Genomic DNA, 19,879 nt, shown 5'->3' on the forward strand with positions numbered 1-19,879 from the left:
CTTTCTTTTTGGTGTGGGGGGGATATCTGTCAATAATCAAGATGCTCTCAAATTGTAAAAAATGCTGTTATTAAGAGAATATTGGAATTGTTTCTGGAAACCTGGTCAGAATGGCTTTTATTTTATTAATTAATTAATTGATATTTTAAAGTAAACTCTGTGCCCACCATAGGGCTAGAACTCACAACTCTGAGATTAAGAGTCACATGCTCCAGTGACTGAGCCAGCCAAGGGCCCCCAGGCACCCCACAGTGACCTGTAGATGCTCAGGTGTTTTTGCATGAATTAGAAATATCTTTTTTTTCTTTTTTTTAGTTAATGTATAATGTATTATTTGTTTCAGGGGTACAGGTCTGTGAATCTTCAGTCTTATACCATTCACAGCGCTCACCATAATACATATCCTCCCCAGTGTCCATCACCCAGCCACCCCATCCCTCCTACCCCCATCCACTCCAGCAACCCTCACTTTGTTTCTTGAGATTAAGAGTCTCTTATGGTTCATCTCCTTCCCTGATCCCTTTTTCCCTCCCTTCCCCCAATAACCCCCCACCCTACCTCTCAAATTCCTCATATCAGAGAGATCATATGATAATTGTTTTTCTCTGACTGACTTATTCCGCATAGCTGAATACCCTCTAGTTCCATTCACATCATTGCAAATGGCAAGATTTTGGGGTTTTTTTGATGGCTGCATAGTATTCCATTGTATAAACATACCACATCTTCTTTATCCATTCATCTGTTGATGGACATCTAGTCTCTTTCCATAGTTTGGCTATTGTGGACATTGCTGCTATAAACATTGGGGTGCACGTCCCCCTTCAGGTCAGTACATTTGTATCTTTAGGGTAAATACCCAGTAGTGAGATTGCTGGGTCATAGGGTAGCTCTATTTTCAAACTTTTGAGGAACCTCCATACTGTTTTGCAGAGTGGCTGCACCAGCTTGCATTCCCACCAACAGGGTAGGAGGGTTCCCCTTTCTCCTCATCCTTGCTGACACCTTTCGTTTCCTCACTGGTTAATTTTAGAAAATCTGACTGGTGTGAGGTGGTATCTCAGTGTGGTTTTGATTTGTATTTCCTTGATGCCAAGTGATGTTGAGCACTTTTTCATATGTCTGTTGGCCATTTGGATGTCTTCTTTGGAGAAATGTCTGTTCATGTTTTTATTTACTTTAAAAAGAGGGAGCGCATGCAAGTAAGGGGAGGGGCAGAGGGAGAGGAAGAGGGAGAGAAGCAGACTCCCCAATGACCACAGAGCCTGCCATTACGGGGCACTGTCTCATGACCCTGAGACCATGACCTGAGCCAAAATCCAGAGTCAGTGCACAACTGACTGAGCTACCCAGGCACTCCAGTAATGTCATCTCCCTTCCCTAGGAAATGGGTTGTGATGTAATATCTTTCACATAAGTACATTTTTGTTTATTTTATTTATTTATTTAAGTTTTTAATTTAAATTCAATTTAGTTGACATACTGTATTATTAGGTATGGTTTAGTGATTCGTCAGTTGCATATAACACCCAGTGCTCATTCCAGCAGGTATCCTCTTTAGTGTACATTTCTTGGGAAGAGGAAAAAGAGGATACTGTGCAGTTGCTTAGGAACTGAAACAAACATGTTCCCCGTCCTGAGGAGTTTTAGGTTATGCATTTTAGGCACTGGGGACTCAATAAACCAAACCAAAGCTCACCCCCTCCAGGCGCTTGCATTCTAGTTCAGGGAGGCTGGATGGGACAGGGAGAAAAGTTTGTCCATGTTGTTGCATGTGACAGAATTTCCTTCTTTTTTAAAGCTGAAGGATATTCCATTATATGTCTACTACATTTTGTTTATCTGTTTGTCCATCAATGGACACTTGAGTTTTTCCCACCTCTTGGCTATTGTGAATATTGTGCTGCTGTGAACACAGGAGTGCAAATATCTCTGAGATGCTGCTTTCAGTTATTTTGGATCTATACCCAGAAGTGGATTACTGGATCATATGGTAGTTCTATTTTTAATTTTTTAGGAACCTTTATACTCTTTTTTATTGTTATTGCATTTTATATTCCCATCAACAGTGTGCAGGGGGGTTTAAGTTCTCCATAGCCTTGCCCACACTTGTTGATTTTGGTTTTGTTTTGACAGTAGTCATCCTAATGGATGTGAAAGGATATCTTGTGATTTGGGTTCACATTTCTCAGATGTATTCAGGTCCATTTTTTTTTCTTTAAAGATTTTATTTATTTATTTGACAGAGATCACAAGTAGACAGAAAGGCAGGCAGAGAGAGAGGAAGGGATGCAGGCTCCCTGCTGAGCAGAGAGCCTGATGCGGGGCTCGATCCCAGGATTCTGAGATCATGACCTGAGCTGAAGGCAGAGGCTTAACCCACTGAGCCACCCAGGTGCCCCAGTTCATTTTTTTCTGTAACTTGAAAGACCTCGAAACTTTCTGATTGCCACAAGCGTATTTTTTCGGCTCATCCAAAAAGTAGCTGTGCCCACTGTGATAGCAATTTCAAACAAAATACCTGGAACAGCATCTTAGCAAAATATCTTAAGTGTCAGTGGCACTCAACAAGTGTTGAGTCCCGAAGCTCACTTCTGTAAGAAGTGGGTCTATGTGTGTATGTTTGTGTTTATAAGTTATTGTGGATGGTGTATAATATTCTGAGCTTGGTGATTCTGGCTGGGATCTTGGTTTTATAGTAGAGAAGATCATTAATATTTGTGACTATACTGAGTTACAACACTGGATTGCTTTGTATGTTGGTATTAAATCCAGGGACTATTTCCAAGTGCAGGATATGAATCATAAGTTAGGGTGGATTTTAGATGTGATTATAACGATACAGGAAAGGCTTGTGGTCCCAGATCTACAAAGGAAGAATTTAGAACAAACTGTATGTGGCCCATTTGAACATGTGGACTTTGCCAAGCCACGTAAGAAAATACCTTGACCCAAAGCCTTAAAATACTCACAAGTCTGTATGCAACTCTTTCACACAAAGAGTTCTTGGTCACTAGCCCTCTCTTGGGAACACACCTCCCCTGGAGTGGCTTGCAGGGATGGCAGGGTTGGCTGAGAGCTCAGTAGCAGGGAGCCTGGAGTGGGGTCAGGCTCCAGCAGCACTGGCCCTTGGGAAGATCCCCTGCACCTTTGTACCAGTTCGTAATGGGCTTCCTCCCAGTTCTTGACTGTTTGTACTTTGGGCATCTCCCCTCCCGTGGTTGCTGACAGGCTGTCCTTCTCTGTTTCCAAGGCCAAGGAGCCAAGACCTTCCAGAGTAAGGTGATCGTCAGCTGTTCTTGACCACATAACATAGAGAACATTTCTGTGATAAGCACAGTAGAAGATTCTGTTTTTTAAAGATTTATTTATTTATTTATTTGAGAGAGAGTGCAGCTTGGGGTGCAGAGGGAGACACTCCAAGCAGACTCCACACTGAGTGTGGAGCCTGGTGTGGGGCTCATCTTAAGACTGTAAGATCACGACCCCAGCTGAAACCAAGAGTTGATTGCCACCCAGCTGGCAAGATCCTTTTTTATCTTTTTTTGAATTTTATTTATTTGAGAGGGAATGAGCAGGTGAGAGAGAGAGAGAGAGAGAGAGCACAAGCCAGGGGAGAGGCAGAAGGAGATGCAGACTCCCCACTGAGCCGGGAGTCTGATGCCAGGCTCAATCCCAGGACCCCAAGATCATGACGTGAACTGAAGGCAGACACTTAACCAACTGAGCCACCCAGAGGCCCCTCGAAGATTCTTTATTAATGAATGTCTTTAAGCATAACTGGACAGTGCAACACTGTGCAGTACATTCCCATTTTATAATATTAACAAGTTTATTTCTGAACAACCTAAAAAAAAGAGGAAAACCATAAAGCCATTTTTTAAAAGTATAAAAAAACATGGGGCGCCTGGGTGGCTCAGTGGGTTAAAGCCTCTGCCTTCGGCTCAGGTCTCGATCCCAGGGCCTGGGGATCAAGCCCCGCATCGGGCTCTCTGCTCAGCAGGGAGCCTGCTTCCCTTCCTCTCTCTCTCTGCCTGCTTGTGATCTCTGTCTGTCAAATAAATAAATAAAATCTTTAAAAAAAAAAGTATAAAAAACAATGATCAATTAACAGTGATGAATAATGGTGTTGGGTGGGGGGAACTGAAGGTTCTACAGAAAATCCAATCCAAGGAAAGCTTTTGCAAATGAGCACAAAATGTAGGTCTGAGTATCTTGGGCATTTGATATAGTAAGGAAAGCAATATGAATCACGTGGTTTGGGGAAGTTCTGTCCATTCTGCCTTATTCTTGAATCTGCAAAATTATGCAGCAGGTGTTTGCAGTGGGTCAGTCGTCATTCTTCTTGTGGGGCCAGTTGCATGATAATTGCCACCTCCTTTCCCCGGAATTCTCTATTTCAGCTTTTGCATGATAGGTTGGGAAACTGTCTGCCCTCCATGGTCAGACTCACACAGCCCTGAGGCTGGAAGGGCACCAGGCCTGTGATCCTTCCTCCACCTCCAGCCTGTTCGTCCCTGTTTCTGTAGTTGGTGGTCATAGAGTCACTCTGTGGTGCATTGGGATCTGTCGTCACTTCCCAAGTACCATCCTAATGGGATATGCGTTAGCAACATGGAGCAAATGGCAGCACCCCCCCCCCCGCCCCGCCCAGGCATGGGATTGACTGGGGCAGTATGTGGGAGGAGCCACTCCAGAACTCAGCTGGGCTGTCGGTAAGCTCCCATGTGCGGGTTGAATTCCGCTGAGGCCTGGCTGGGCTTTGGGTCTGGCCTGGTTTTTATCGATCACATGCTGTGGGTCAGCAAGTCCACGTGTATTTATGTGCCCGTGAGTTTTCTGGCCTCAAGTCCTGGGCCTGTGCCTGGCTCCTTCCACTTCAGAGAGTTAAATGTTTCATCTGTACCTTGTAAAGCCAAGACTTGATACTACAGCTAGGGTTGGTTTGTGCGAATCTCAGCCTAAGATGCTTGAAGCCTTCTAGCTCTCTCTTTTTCTGTCCCTTATCTCGGGGAGGAGACTGAGTTTTCATTACCCTAGAACCATGGAACATATGCGGCCTGTAGGGTATTAGGTAACTTGTGAGAATTTGGGGTATTGGAAGAATGGGCATCCCTTACGACTGAGGTTCAGTCTTATGTCTTCTCCAACAGAAGGACCTCGTTGCTGCATTTGACAGTGGAGACCAGAAGGTGTTCTTCGATTTGTGGGAGGAGCACGTTCCCAGTTCCATTCGAGATCATGACTCCCTTGCCCAGAAGTTGGAATTCTATCTTCACATCCATTTTGCCATCTATCTTCTGAAACACTCCGTAGGGAGACCTGTAGGTTCCCTTTGTGATTTGGTGGGTCTGAGTGGTATGTTCAAGGGGAATGTTAGCTGTTTGTTTTGTAAATGAGCATTAATTTAGTTTTGTGGCCATTTTCTCATATATTTCCAAGGAGTAGGTGTCCTGTGCCCTGTGCATGATTTTCTATCTCATTCCCAGCAGTTTATTTTGTAGTTTATACGGAGATTAAATAATTTCTGTACATGGTTTTCCTCAGTGTCTCAAATTTTTTGAAAACCCAGCAAAATAAAGTTTCCCTATTTGGCAACTTAACATAAATACACATATGTCTAAGAGGACACTTAATGAGATCACATATTAGAGTGTCTATCAGAAGAATTTAAGCTTAAGCCGTGGAAAGATGCCTGTTTGTGAAGGTCTGTCTAAGCAGTCAGTCCTTCTGCAGGAGTGCAGAGGGTTTGGCTGAGAGTGGCTGCCACTATGACCGTCAAGCCTCCCAGCATAAAGCAAGTGACAGAAAGGAGCAGTGCATGTTGACATTTGACCACATGCCTTTCTTTTTTTTTTTTTTTTTTTTAAGATTTTATTTATTTATTTGACAGACAGAGATCACAAGTAGGCAGAGAGGCAGGCAGAGGTGTTGGAGGGGAGCATGCTCCCTGCTGAGCAAAGAGGTGGGTGCAGGGCTCTATCCCAGGACCCTGAGATCATGAACTGAGCCAAAGGCAGAGGCTTAAACCCCTGAGCCACCCAGATATCCCAACCACATGCCTTTCTTTCGTGGCTTCTCCTTGCATTAGCTACCACCCCCAAGCCCCTGTGTTCACTTATTAAAATGTCAGGGGGGCCAGAGGAGGCGTCAGTAGCAGAGGGAACTGCTTTACAGTAAGTTGTGGTAACCATTCCTGTTCCTGAGGACAAGGCGCATGGGGGGTGACATTATGGGAGATTTTCACTTTCTTTATTTCTCTGCCTTTTTCTAACTTTTTACTTTTGACATAAGATTTAAAAAAACAAACAAACCATTAAACATCATATATTTTTTTAAGCCCGGTGGCCAGAAGAGGGCTTCCCGGTGTAGACGGAGTAAGATGTGTCGAGTAGAAGAATACACATCCACAGGGTGCACATAACTGGTGTGGCCAGGTGGTCAGGGAGGGAGAGTGCTCGATTCCAGGCTGAGTAGCTCAAGTCCTCCTACCTCACTGAGGCGCTGGAGGAAATCAAAGTTGTTTTGGATCACACCTGGAACCAGTGAAGCCCGCAAGAGCAGTCCGTAGTTCGCTTTGCAAAGGAAGGAGGAATGCCATGGAAGCATCTGTTTCAAAAAACCATAAAGGTCCACCTGTTCACCTGTAGACACCTCTCCTGAGGGAATCCTGGAGACACAGCCACATGTTTATGATCTGTGACAAGTGGAAACCGTGCCCATGTCTAATAATAGGGGAATTGGTTAAGTAAATTGTGATAGACCCATGAGATGATATGTTGTCCTGCTGGTAGAAATGACTGTTATGAAGAATTTTAAAGATCTGAGAACATGATAATTACAAAGTAAAAGGGCAGCAAGTGGAACTATATATCCAGTTCTCTGAGAGTCATGACAAAGTTTGGTCAAGGGGCACATTTGGGGTGGTGTTAGAATGACCAGAGACCGCGTGCTTGCTAGGCCGGATAGGGAGGAAGCCAGCGTCATGGCTGAAACTGGAGGAGCCACGGAGAGAGGTTGGGATGGATGGGGGGACTGGGCGTCCAGCATGAGACCCCAAGCGAGTGTCTTTCCTTCTTTGCAGGACAAAGAGGACCTGGATGAGAGGATTTCTTATTTCAAAACCTACCTGGAGACCAAAGGGGCAGCGTTGAGCCAGACCACGGAGTTCCTCCCATTCTATGCTCTGCCTTTTGTTCCCAACCCCATGGTACACCCCTCGTTTAAAGAGCTCTTCCAGGTGAGTGACCAACCTGATCCGGGGTGGCGTTGTGGTTTCATCTCGTCAGTATTCGTGGTTTCTGAATGATGCTGTAAAAAAACTGAAAATTCGCTTCTGTTTTCAGATAATTTTCTTGGGCGAACTTTTCTTGTGCCATAAAATGTGATTTTTTTTTTTGGTTGGATTAAGACTTGTTAACCCAGACTAACAGAACTATCTTTAAGTGTACTTCTTAAAGCATTCCTTGCATACTTTTTCAGTATTGAAAGGTAAGTTTTATTTAATCACAGTGCAAATTGGTGGCCTGAAAAGAACTAGGTTATTTTACGTAATTGCTGGCTATATATGTTTTAATTTGTATTAGGAGTCTCACTTACTTGGCACATGTCTGAGGACCTGGTTGTGTACTATTACTTCCTTCAGACTACTTGCCTAAGCTCTTTTCATTGTTTTATTTCAGCACAGTTGACATTTCAGCGTACTATTTATTATCAGTGTTTATCCACTATAGTAATTCTTATTGACTTAACAAAATTAACGTGTCCCCTGAGAGGCTTATGAGAATGTGGAGGACTGACGTGAAGGACTGATGCAGTTGCTTTTTCTAAAGCAAGATCTCACACTGTCTCCGAGCATCTCTCTGGAGAGTGCTCATGGGACACGGGACATGGATGAACCTCCTTTCTTTCCAGACCCGGCATATCTCCGTCTCCTGTTCTGTTATCCTTTAGTCAGACACCTGTCAGCTTTCCTGAAAAGTAACCCCGAAACTGAAGGCCAGCGAGCTAACTGACTTCATCAAAGCAGGGTTGGCTTAGAGTAGCCGATGTTGAAGTCTGTGCTTGGTTTTCTTTGTCCATTCGAATTTAGTTTTGCCCCTTTCCTCTCCGAGAAGGCTGAAAATATAGAGTGTTTAAGGAAGGGGGTAAAACTTGAAAAGAAATATTGGGCTTTCTAACCGTGAAGACTTCTGTTTATGAAGATGATGGCACAGCCACAGGGCTGGCCTGCAGAGTTCACCCTCATGGGGGGTTATTTTATCCCCTTTTTTTTCCTTTTGCTACTCTCTCCATACGTTCTTTCAGTAGCCATCATAGGTGCTTGAGTATGTAAACATAATAAAATCTAAAGCTCATATCTTCCTCCTCTTCCTGACCGTTACGAGGACCTTAGAATGCATTTGCCTCTTTCATCCCCTTCCCAGCTCACATGTTGTTATTGTCAAGTGTTAACACTCATACTTTAACCCCACACGCTACAGAATCTTACTACTTTATGCAATCTGAGTGTGTATGGATTTACCCTTCTATTTATCCATAGTTGTGCTTGCTGTTCCGTCTCACATTAAGGACCTTCTCATCTTCTCTGCCTTACGTACGTCCCTTTAGAGTCTCCTTTAGCTGGAGATCCTTCTTCCCGTTCTCGCTTGTCCGAAATGTCTCTGTTGCTTTCTCAGACAGGGTCCAGAATGGTAGGTTTACAGCTATTTTCTTTCTTTCTTTCTTCTTTAATTTTTTTAAAAAGATTTTATTTATTTGACAGAGAGATCACAAGCAGGCAGAGAGGCAGGCAGAGAGAGAGAGAGAGGGAAGCAGGCCCCCTGCTGAGCAGAGAGCCCGATGCGGGACTCAATCCCAGGACCCTGAAATCATGACTTGAGCCAAAGGCAGAGGCTTAACCCACTGAGCCACCCAGGCGCTCTTTCTTTCTGCTTTTAAAAGATTTATTTATTGATTTTGAGAGAGAGCTTGAGTGAGCATGCATGGGGTGGGGAGGGGCAGAGGGAAGAGGGAGAGGGAGAATCTCAAGCAAACTCCTTGCTGAGCTCAGAGCCCAGTGTGGGCTGGATCTCACAACCCTGAGATCATGACTTCAGCTGAAACCAAGAGTTGGACGCTCAACCCACTGAGCCACCCAGGCACCCCAGACAGCTATTTTCTTTTATGACGTCGAAGGTGATGTTATCACCTCGCTCCCATTGTTGCTGTTGGAGTTTGGCCATCAGTCTAATTGCTCTTCCCGTGTAGGTAATCTGTCTTGTTTCTCTGACCTTTGAGGTTGTGTAATTTTACTATGGCATGTCTAGGGGTAGATTTCTGTTTTCACTTGGGATTTGCTGAGCTTCCTGGATGTGATATTTTGTGTATTTCAACAGCTCTGGAAAATTCTGTTTCCTCTTCATATATTGCCTCTCCTCTTTATTATTATTATTTTTTAAAGATTTTATTTATTTATTTGTCATAGAGAGAGAAGCGAGAGCGAGCACAGGCAGACAGAGTGGCAGGCAGAGGCAAAGGGAGAAGCAGGCTCCCTGCCAAGCAAGGAGCCCGATGTGGAACTCGATCCTAGGACACTGGGATCATGACCTGAGCCAAAGGCAGCCGCTTAACCAACTGAGCCACCCAGGCGTCCCCCCTCTTTATTATTTTTATTGGATGTCTGATTAAATCTATATTTAATCTACATATCTGATTAAATCTGCATTAGACTTGCTTCTTCAGTCCCCCCCTTTTTTTTTTTCATTTAAAAAATTTGTGGTGAAATACACAAAAATAAAATTTACCATCTCAACCATTGTGAAGTACACAGGTTAGCAGAGTCAAGGATGTTCCCGGTGTTGTGTCCTCCATGTCTCTTAAAATCTTGTATTTTCCATCTTGCGAGCTCTGTTGGGGCTGTGTTCTGGGTGATTTATTCACACCTGTCTTCAGACAGTCTAATTTGTTCTTTAATCTCTTCTTTGAATTTGTAATTTCGGTTACTAACTTTTATTAATGGAAGTTTTTGTTTTTTAATTCAAGTTTATTGGGTCATTTTTTTTTTAAGATTTTATTTCTTTATTTGACAGAGGGAGAGATCACAAGTAGGCAGAGAGGCAGGCAGAGAGAGAGGGGAAGCAGACTCCCCCTTGAGCAGAGAGCCCAATGTGGGGCTCGATCCCAGGGCCCTGGGATCATGACCCGAGCCGAAGGCAGAGGCTTTAACCCACTGAGCCACCCAGGCGCCCCTGGGTCATTTTTTATAGTCTCTTATTCTTTGCTCATATTTTCAAGCCTTTCTTTTTATTTTTTTACCATATTATACATCAGCAGCCTTTGTCGATTTGTTCCTGCTGAGTTTAATATCAGCTGGTTCTCATGCACTGTGCCTTATGTCTCTTTTTGGGGAAAAAAAAAGTTATTTTGTGTTTTGACAATGCGTTTATTTTACTTGGGACTTGTGGGAATTTTTTGAGGCCTGAGTGGAGTTTGGTTCTTTCAGAGAAGATCTGCATTTACATCTCTCAGTCATCTAAGGCATTACCAACCCAGGATCATTTTAAATTGAATTTCTTTGCTCAAGGCTTTGGGAACCACATAGATAATTTCAGTTTAGGCTGCAATTTTGTGTGTGTGTGTGTGTGGTTATGAAGTTTCAAATGAGGTTTTTCCCCCCTTCTACCTAATGTCAAGTTCAAGACAGGTAGATTTCCTTGCTATAGTCTTCTAGGCAGTAAATTGGCTTGTCCTTGACTTTTTCCTGATGGTATAGACTTTTTCCTGATGATATAGAGAGTGAGTGCATGAAATGGGGGAGGGCAGAGGGAGAAGCAGACTCCCCGCTAAGCAGGGAGCGTGATATAAGACTTGATCCCAGGACTCTGGGATCATGACCTTAACCAAGGGCAGACACTTAACCAACTGAGCCACCCAGATGCCCTGGGATCCCAGTTTTATGTCAGGGTCTCCTATTAGGTTGCTTACTATGAGTGGATCCTAGTGTCTACTGTGTTCTGTACCATGACTGCTCTTAGAACTGAGGTGTAAGGTCTTCTAGACTCTGAGTTATCCTTAGAGTGAAAATTGTCATTTTTAGCCTCTGCTTTTCCTTTCTTGCCACTTGAGGATGGATTTTAAAATATGGTTAACTTATCCACCTTTTTAAATTGTTTTCATTGCTTTTTTAGGTTATCTTTTCTGCTGAGGTGTCAAGAAAGGAAATTCCTTTGTAGAGATTGAAATGAGCTCTTTTCAGCAAATTATTTGTCAGTGAGCATCTCCTTGAAGAGATATTTAGGTATTGATCACTTCCAGAAAAACTTTTGGGCACTTAGGTGCCAGGGACCAAGTCAAGCTTAATTAGCAAAATGGAAAGAAATGGAAGGAATTCTTGTGGGCTCTGCGAGGGAGAGAGAGGCAGTGGGTAGGCCAAGAGAGGCAAGCATGGAGCTCTCGCCTCCTTTCCACAAGAATACCCTGCTTTTATTTATTTCATATATTAGGGTTCTGGGCAAGATTTTGAATGATCAGAAGCATTTTGCTGTTGGAAAATAAGTCAGACAATCACTCATCTAGTGTAAAGTCTACATTCTACAAGTGGAAAGACTATGATGTGACGAGCAGGAGTGACTTAGTGCAGGCAATATGGAGAACCAGCCTAGTGCTTCCCCCGCCCCATGGGAGCTGGGCAGTCAGGTGCCTAGCAGACTTGGGAAATGTTCTTGTTCTCAAGGCTGAAAGCACAGAAGAATAAGAGCAGTCAAAAAAAAAAAAAAAAAAAGGATTCATTGCCCAGAGAGATATTATCCCAGTCTTTTCCTTGTCATTAGCAGAGCGTCATGAGGTAAACAGTTAAATTGAAAATATATGCTTGTTGGTTATACAACATAGTAATCAGCAGCAGAGCAATTTAACTGAAAGTCTGCATGTCCCAAATATTTTGTTTTGTTTGTTTTTTTAAGACATCTCCATTTCTGTTAGCCAACATAGTAGTCCTTCCCTGCAGTTCTCTTTTACATGGTTGAGTGCAGAAGCCTTGAGTGGTAGCGTGCTGTACTAGTCTCCCAGAGCTGCTGGAACCCAAGGTCACAGACCAGGTGCCTTAAACAACAGAATCTTACTGTCTCCCAGTTCATGAGGCCGGAGGTCTGAAATCAAGGTGTTGGCAGGGCCGTGCTCCCTGTGAAGCCTCTAGGGGAGGATCCTTCCTTGCCTCTCATGGCTTCAAATGTCCCTTGGCTTGTAGCAGCATAACTCCAGTCCCCTGTCTTTATGGGCCCACCTTCTCTCTGTGTCTGTGTCTCAATTTTCCTTCTCAGAAGGACACCAGTCTTGTTTCACTAAGGGCCCACCCTACTCCAGCATGACCTCATCTTAAGTAATTACATCCACAACAGCCCTGTTCCAATGACATCATGTTCAGAGGGGGCTAGGACTTCAGCATATCTTTTTAGGGGACACAATTCAACCCATAACACACACACTGTAACTAAAGCTATCATGCCACATCAGGGAATTACACAATCTTTTTAAAATATGAGAGTATTGGGGTGCCTGGGTGGCTCAGTGGGTTAAAGCCTCTGCCTTCGGCTCAGGTCATGATCCCAGGGTCCTGGGATTGAGCCCCACATCAGGCTGTCTGCTCAGGAGGGAGCCTGCTTCCCCCTCTATGGCCTGCCTCTCTGCCTACTTGTGGTCTCTGTCAAATAAATAAAATCTTAAAAAAAAAAAAAAAGAGAATATTTTTTCAAAAAGCCAGATGATGCCCTGGGTAGAACAGGTGGTGTGAGGGCATGGATAAGGGCACAGAGCTGGGGAGGGGAAGCGGGGAAGGACTGGGGTCTGGGGCAGGGGGCAGGGCCCAAGAGGTAAGTACCAAGGAATTTTTAGAGATCTTGCTTCTTTTTTGTGGAACTTCTTGGTTTGGGTGTAGATATTTTTATATAAAGACTGTAAGGAAAATTGTCCTGAGGAAGATAATTGCTTGTAACACTTTTTATTTTACTAGTTAAGTCATTATTTTTTCCTTCTCAATGAGCATTATTTGAGATAAGTAATTTATTATTAAAAGACAAATCAAAATGAAAGTATATCGTAAATCTTGACATGATGGGTTATTTGAGGCAGATAACAGCTTCTGTCTTTTTTTTTTTGTTCTTACCTAGATGAAGTTTATGGTGGGGCGTCTGGGTGGCTCATTCGTTAGGCATCTGCCTTCAGCTCAGGTCGTGATCCCAGAGTCCCGGGATGGAGTCCCACATTGGGCTCCCTGCTCAACGGGAAGCCTGCTTCTCCTCCCACTCCCCCTGCTTGTGTTCCCTCTCTTGCTGTCTCTCTCTATGTCCAATAAATAAAATCTTAAATAAAAAAGAAGAAGAAGAAATTGATGAGGTTTATGGAAATGAGTCTTTCTGTTTGGGAAACTCTCAGGAACTGAGTGATAACCGTGTGTGCCTGCCAGCACCGTGTGTGCTTCCACGATTCTGAATTCTGTTTGGCCTTCCACCTAATAAGCTTATTTGTCATGCTTGCGCTTAAATCACTTGAAATATTCAAATCACGTACAGGGCTCTTTTTTCCTTGTTTATGAAAGAACTCCGTTCTTTCCTCCTGCTGTGGGTATTTGAATCTTTTATAAATGAATTAGTCATATGTCCAAAGACCTAGTTTTCACAGCATCGCACCACCGGCAAGGCATCAAGCTTTTGATTTCAGTAACTGTTGGATGGGGTTATTTAAACCAAAGGCCACAATTTGCCAGTGCTCTTGGCACTTAATGATCTAGGGCTTTTATCATTTTTCTTTTTTTATTTCAGGATTCTTGGACTCCAGAATTAAAGTTGAAGTTGGAAAAGTTTCTGGCTTTAATTTTTAAGGCCAGTAACACACCGAAGCTTTTAACATTATATGTATCCTTTCGAAGCCCGATGGAGACCCCCTGTGGTGCGGGAGGGGCATGCTGGCTTAGGCACCACTGAGATGGAGATTTAACTGTTAGTGTTGGCTTTCATGTTTTCGAGGTGAATGAGGCACTCATGGGAGAGTGTGTCAAGGCCCATGAAGAGAATTCCAGGTAGAGGAAATAGCTCATGCAAAAGGACTGAGACAGTATATTTGGGAATTCAGTATTGCTGGACCTGAAGAATAGAAAATCAGAGACTAGGCAGGGCCCCGGGCACAAAGCTTTGTATGAGGTCTTGTAAGTCAAGAGAAGCCTTTGAAGCCTTTTAGTAGAAGAATATCATGCTCATATTTACATGTGAAAAAAAAATCACTCCTTTTTACTCCTGATTATAAAATTGATCATATTCCTCATAGAAAATTTAGAAAGCACAGAAATGCATTTGTATATGTACATACACCCAAAAATATGTAATGTTTACATAAACACAGATACCTGTACATGTGTGTGTTTTTAAATACTTTTATCAAATGAAGAGAACATTTCTCCATATCATTAAGTACTCTTCAAAAATAGCCTGTTTCCTCAAAAGTTGAAACAGAGTTACCATATGACCCAGCATTTCCTCTTGTAGCTTTATACCCAAGGGAACTGAAAACCTGTGTCCACATGACAGTGTGTACACGAATGTTCACAGCAGCATTATTCAAAAGAGCCAGAAAGCGAAAACAACCCAAATGTCTCTCAAGGGGTGAATCAATAGCTAAGATGCAGCATACCCGTATAATGGAATATCACTCAGATGTGTAAAGGAATGAAGTCCTGACAGACAGATGCTACAATGTGGATGAACTTTGAAAACATCGAGCTGAGGGAAGGAAGCCAGACATGAGAGACTGCATATTATATGATTCCGTGTGTATGAAAGGTCCAGAAGTGGCAAATCAGCAGAGACAGTAGATAGTGGTTGCCCAAGGCCAGGGAGGGTAGGGGAAATGGAGATGACTCCTAATGAGTACAGGGTTTTTTGGGGGGGATTGATAAGAATGTTCTAGAATTGATTGTAGTGATGGTTGCACAACTCTATGAATATACTGAAAACCAATGAAATACATACTTGAAATGAGTGAGTTATATGTGAATTATATCTGAGTAAAGCTGTTACTAAAAAAAATTAAGAAAACCCAAACCGAACAAGTTAAGTATTTTGCCTTCAGTCATGTGGCCCGATGTGTGGGAGCTGAGATTGAAACTCAGGCAGTCTGGCTCCAGAGTGTGATCTCAGCTACAGTGTTTTGCTGTTGTCATCCCGATCTCAGTTTTCGTAGGGTAGAGCTCTAAAATGGAAGTGACAGAGTTGAAGGGTGTAGGTTCAGTTTGCATTTTTAGTAGAATGCTTGGTAGCAGTGGGGACGGTCTTTGGAAGGGGGCAGGGAGGCTGCTTAGGGGGCTGTTGAAACAGCGCCAAGACTTGCACGCACATAGCAGGAATTGAGCTGGAGAGAAGGAGTCACTTGAGAGTGAGGCATCCAAGTCCTGAGAAGTCTGTAAGTGTCTCAGCTCCTTACAGCTACATTAGGAATCAGCCTTCACTGTCCTGAGAATTCTCCCTTAGACCTTTGTTAAGGCTCTTTCTCAGACTGGCCACACAGTGTGAGAGACCCTGAGGACTTTATCCTCAATGCCTGTTTTCCTCAACTTTTTTCTCATCCCAGAAGGAGAACGGACAAAGTAACAAAGGTAAATCATCTGGATTAACATTTTTTATTGTTTAATTTTTATTTTTTTAAAGATTTATTTATTTACTTATTTTGGGAGGGGGAGAGAGAGTGTGCACGCGCAAGCAAGCGAGCAGGGGGAAGGGGCAGAAGGAGGGGAAGAGAGAGCCCCAAGCAAATTCCAAGCTAAGCACAGAGCCCAATGTAGGGATCCATCTCATGACACAGATCACAACCTGGACTGAAACCAACAGTCAGTCGTTGACTAGACTGAGCCACCCAAGCACCCTTAGATTAACATTTTTAAAGAACAGGTTTGCCAACTCAAAAGTTTTGACTCACTTTTGAGTAGTGAGATAGGAACAGAGATGGAGAAAATGTGTGAACTTGGTGAACAAAGGCTTTAAAAGTCTAAATTATTTTTTAATTAATAAAAGTCTAAATATTTATGAAGTGCTTTGCAATCAAGTTTATCTGAGGTTCCTTGAGGCCCCCTCTGCAGGAGGGCTGGTGGATCAGGTAACCCAGATGCGGAAAGATGAAGGGAATCCAGGCCCTGCCCCAAGGGACAGAACTGCAGCAGCCCAGCCAGAAGATCCTGTGCAGCCGGGGGTGGGGGGCGGGAAGGAATCATTTTAGTTTCTTCACTCTTACCTCGAACTAGTGTGTGGGGTCTTACTTCCATAGCAATATGGAGCACCATCTTAGAAGCATTTCCATTTTTTACATTCAAAGTAGGAATTCCAACATTAAGTTTTTAGCATAAAATGATGGTTTTCCATTATGAGCTTTTTTTTTTTTTTTTAAAAAAAAAACACTAGAACTATTCATTTTTCAGTAAGGTGAGAAAAATGTTAGGTAATATGAAGTCAGTAGCCGGTCAGCCCTTGACACAAGGGTTTGTAAAACAACAACAACAACAATAAAACAAATAGTGACCACAATTGTGGCTCTTTGCCTGAGCTTTGGCTTTGATGCTACATTAGGAAACTGCTGAAATGTTGGAAAGGGTGCGTGAAGTGTTACACGCCTGTCTAAGTTCTGGTGTCAGTGCCCAGCAGGTGGAGTTTTACCACGTAAAATAGCACATTGGCCCTTTCCAAGGCAGGGTAATGTTAGAGGGGATTGCAAAACTTCCTGCCATTGTTTCTCCGTGGTTTTTTGTTTTTTGTTTTATTTTAGAGAGTTAAAGTTTTGTAAAAAAAAGGAAACATTGGTAAATTATTTAGCTCTTTGCTTTCCAGGGAGTTGACAGAGGAACGTTTTACATTTGACACACAAGGAGGGAGGCAGTAGCTTTAGATGCGGGAAGTCTGAATGCCTGTTTCTGCCTTGTGTGGCTGTGCGTGTCCCCAGCGGTTCTGCCACCCTCCTGCCCCCCGTAGCTCAGAGGGACAGGACCCACTGATCCTTCACAGGGGAGCATCGGTCTGTGCCTGAGCACGGAGGAGCTGGGCCACAGATGTGGCCTTGTGGGTCAACATGGAATGCTCCAGGGGTCAGCAGGCCTGTAGCCTTGGGGCTTGCTGAGGCTGCTCTGCCCCCAGGGTAGTTGTGCCCGAGGATGAGTCCCAGCAGATTTCCTCAGCTCCTCAGGCTTGCTCCCTGAAGGGTTAATACAGTTCCCAGGTCTTGACTGGCATGGGTCCCTTGCCAGTTTTCTCATATTAGGAACAGTGGGAATTTTTTTTTAAACAATTTATTTATCCATTTTTAGAGATGGAAAGAGAATGTGAGCGGGGATGGGGGCAGAGGGAGAGGGACTGAGGATTATGCCACCAGAATTTACCAAAGGTGTGAAACACATCATATACCCTTTCCTGTCCTCAGGCAGACCCTGTGCTAAGCATAGAGCCCAGTGCGGGGTTCAGTCCCAGGACCCCGAGGTCATGAACTGAGACAAAACCAAGAGTCATCACTTAGCCATCGGAGCCAGCCAGACGCCCCCAGAGCAGTGGGAATTCATACACTGCACTGGGCCTTTGGGTCCTGCCCCGTAACTCCCAGAAATGCGCCTTCGCCCCACTGTTTCTGTTTCTGTTGTAAGCTAGTGCACCGCCTCAGGCTTCGTGGCTTTAAAACAACAATGTCTATTTATATCGTCATCATCATCTTGTGTGGCGTGTGAGTCTCGTGCTCAGGCACTTCTCCCTCCATGTCTCGTGGATGCAGACGGAGCCTGGTGGAGCCATCTTCAAGACTTCCTTACCCACTAGCGCAAGTCTGAGGCCCTTGTCTGGAATCTGAGTGGCCTGGGCTTCCTCATGGCATGGTGACCAAGCTCCAAGGGCGAATGTCCCCAGACGGAGCCAGTGGAAGCCGTGTCACCTTTTCTAAACCAGCCTTTCAAGGAACTCAGTGTCATGTGTGCTGTATTCTCCTCATTAGAAGCAATTCCCGGGGCGCCTGAGTGGCTCAGTGGGTTAAAGCCTCTGCCTTTGGCTCAGGTCATGATCCCAGGGTTCTGGGATCGAGCCCCGCATCAGGCTCTCTGCTCAGCAGGGAGCCTGCTTCTTCCTCTCTCTCTTCCTGCCTCTCTGCCTACTTGTGATCTTTGTCTGTCAAATAAATAAAATAAAATATTAAAAAAAAAAAAAAAAGAAGCAATTCCCAAGGCCAGCCTGCATTCAGGGGAAGGAGAATGGCCTTCCGCCTCTGGACAGAAAGGAGTGTCAAAGACGTGGCAGTTATTTGAAAACCACTACCCCACCTGCGTCCTTTGAGTTTCAGAAAATCGCCTTAGTTCTTGATTGAATCTGTTTGGTCCATGTTCAGATTCTGTCTTGGAGCTCCTAGGTGCTGGTGGAGGGAAAGATGGTGGAAAGCCTCCCAACTCCTGAGCCTCAGCCAGCCCTTGTCACCCCAGCATACCCTGCGGTTTCGGAGGCTAGCCAAATAGGAACCACTGAGAAGTGGCCCAATTTCACAGATAAAATAAATCTGCGAGGGGACGAGCCTGTGTTTTTCTATAGATCTTTCCTTTGGATTTCAGCAAGGAGACCAGGGTGTTTGAGCCTTCTTTTGGTTTGATTTTTATTGAGTTTGCTGAGGAAGCCAAGCAGAATGTGTGTGGAATTGAGACTGGCAGGCACAGCCTGCGTCTGTGGCTGAATGAGCCCCGCAATGCAGTGTTGCCATGGAGACCAAAGGTTACCCCCCTTGGGCATTGATGCTAGGGGCTCGAGGTTGGCCGGTGTCTGCACTTTGTGGTTGGCCAGTGTCTGCACTTTGTCCCCTCCACCAACACTTATGGCTGCAGTGGTCACAAAGCCCAGACATGCCACCAGTTTAATTTAATTGTGGACTTAGGTGTTGTTTTTACATTGAATGGTTGGGCAAGTCATTATTCTGTGTATCTTGATAGGAAGGGTTCATGGACAAGCTGATTTCCATAAGTGTTGAAGGAGGCTAGAAAAGTGCTTGGAGTGGAAAATTCTCTCAAAAGGAATTACATTTTAAAATGGAGTTTAGAAGAAAAATTCAGGTTGGAAATACAGCATATTGTGTTATTTTACCTGGTCATCTAAAAAAGGTAGAGAAATATTATCTTTTAGCATTTTTGCCATTAATTGATTTGATCCCTTCAGAAAATCATCAGCTGACCATTTTTCTAGAGTGTAGAGCCCTAAATGGTGTTTTTAAAATGATGACTTATATTCATGGTTATACATCATAACTTTCTTAATCCAGCACTTACGGATTAGCAGAATAGCAAAGAGCTGATTTATATCTGAATACAAGGAAGAGAGTATATTGTATTGTAAAGTTAGAGTGATTGATTATAGATTTTTAGATATTGGAAAAAGAGTTCCATATTTTAAAATGTATCATTTTGTCTTGAGCAACAAAGGGATCTCTAAAATTAAATCTCATCTACTCTTTAAAAAAATAAAAAAAGCAATGTACTTAAAATGGAAATGTTAAGAGAAAGCTTGAGGCTTGGCTGCAGGGGAGATCTCCATCACTTCTGTTACTGTTTTAGTGCATGCTGGAATGATCCAGAACCTTTCTGTGACCTTAACCCACATTCTTTTAGTTGTATATATGCATCTCATTGTTTAAAACTTGAGATGTAGTTCTTTGGATTTTGGTACAAATTATGTCAGTTTTGAAATATGACGAGTCCCAGTAAATGTCGCTGGCATGACTAAGACAGTTTCATTAATATAACACGGAATTTGTAATGACTCCTCTCCACTAAAACTTGGGCTCTTGCGTGGCAAGGGATCTTGGCTCAGATGTCCTTGTCTCATAAAATTTTTGAAAAGGAAAAAAGAGT

The 19,879-nt window shown here is 43.6% G+C and overlaps 1 protein-coding gene across 1 annotated transcript in view; it reads left to right on the forward strand.

Annotated features, from left to right (window-relative positions):
* The window catches only part of ARMC9 (armadillo repeat containing 9), a 152,985-nt gene that overhangs the window by 11,060 nt on the left and 122,046 nt on the right, over positions 1-19,879 (forward strand). The window contains exons 4-7 of the mRNA XM_032857478.1: positions 5,154-5,324; positions 7,085-7,240; positions 13,797-13,889; positions 15,598-15,622. Of these exons, the coding sequence (XP_032713369.1) occupies positions 5,154-5,324; positions 7,085-7,240; positions 13,797-13,889; positions 15,598-15,622 (445 nt within the window). The remainder of the gene's footprint in view (positions 1-5,153; positions 5,325-7,084; positions 7,241-13,796; positions 13,890-15,597; positions 15,623-19,879) is intronic.

This window comes from Lontra canadensis, unplaced genomic scaffold, assembly GCF_010015895.1.
Source record: "Lontra canadensis isolate GAN:19392208 unplaced genomic scaffold, GSC_riverotter_1.0 scaffold13, whole genome shotgun sequence".
Taxonomy (NCBI): Eukaryota; Metazoa; Chordata; class Mammalia; order Carnivora; family Mustelidae; genus Lontra; species Lontra canadensis.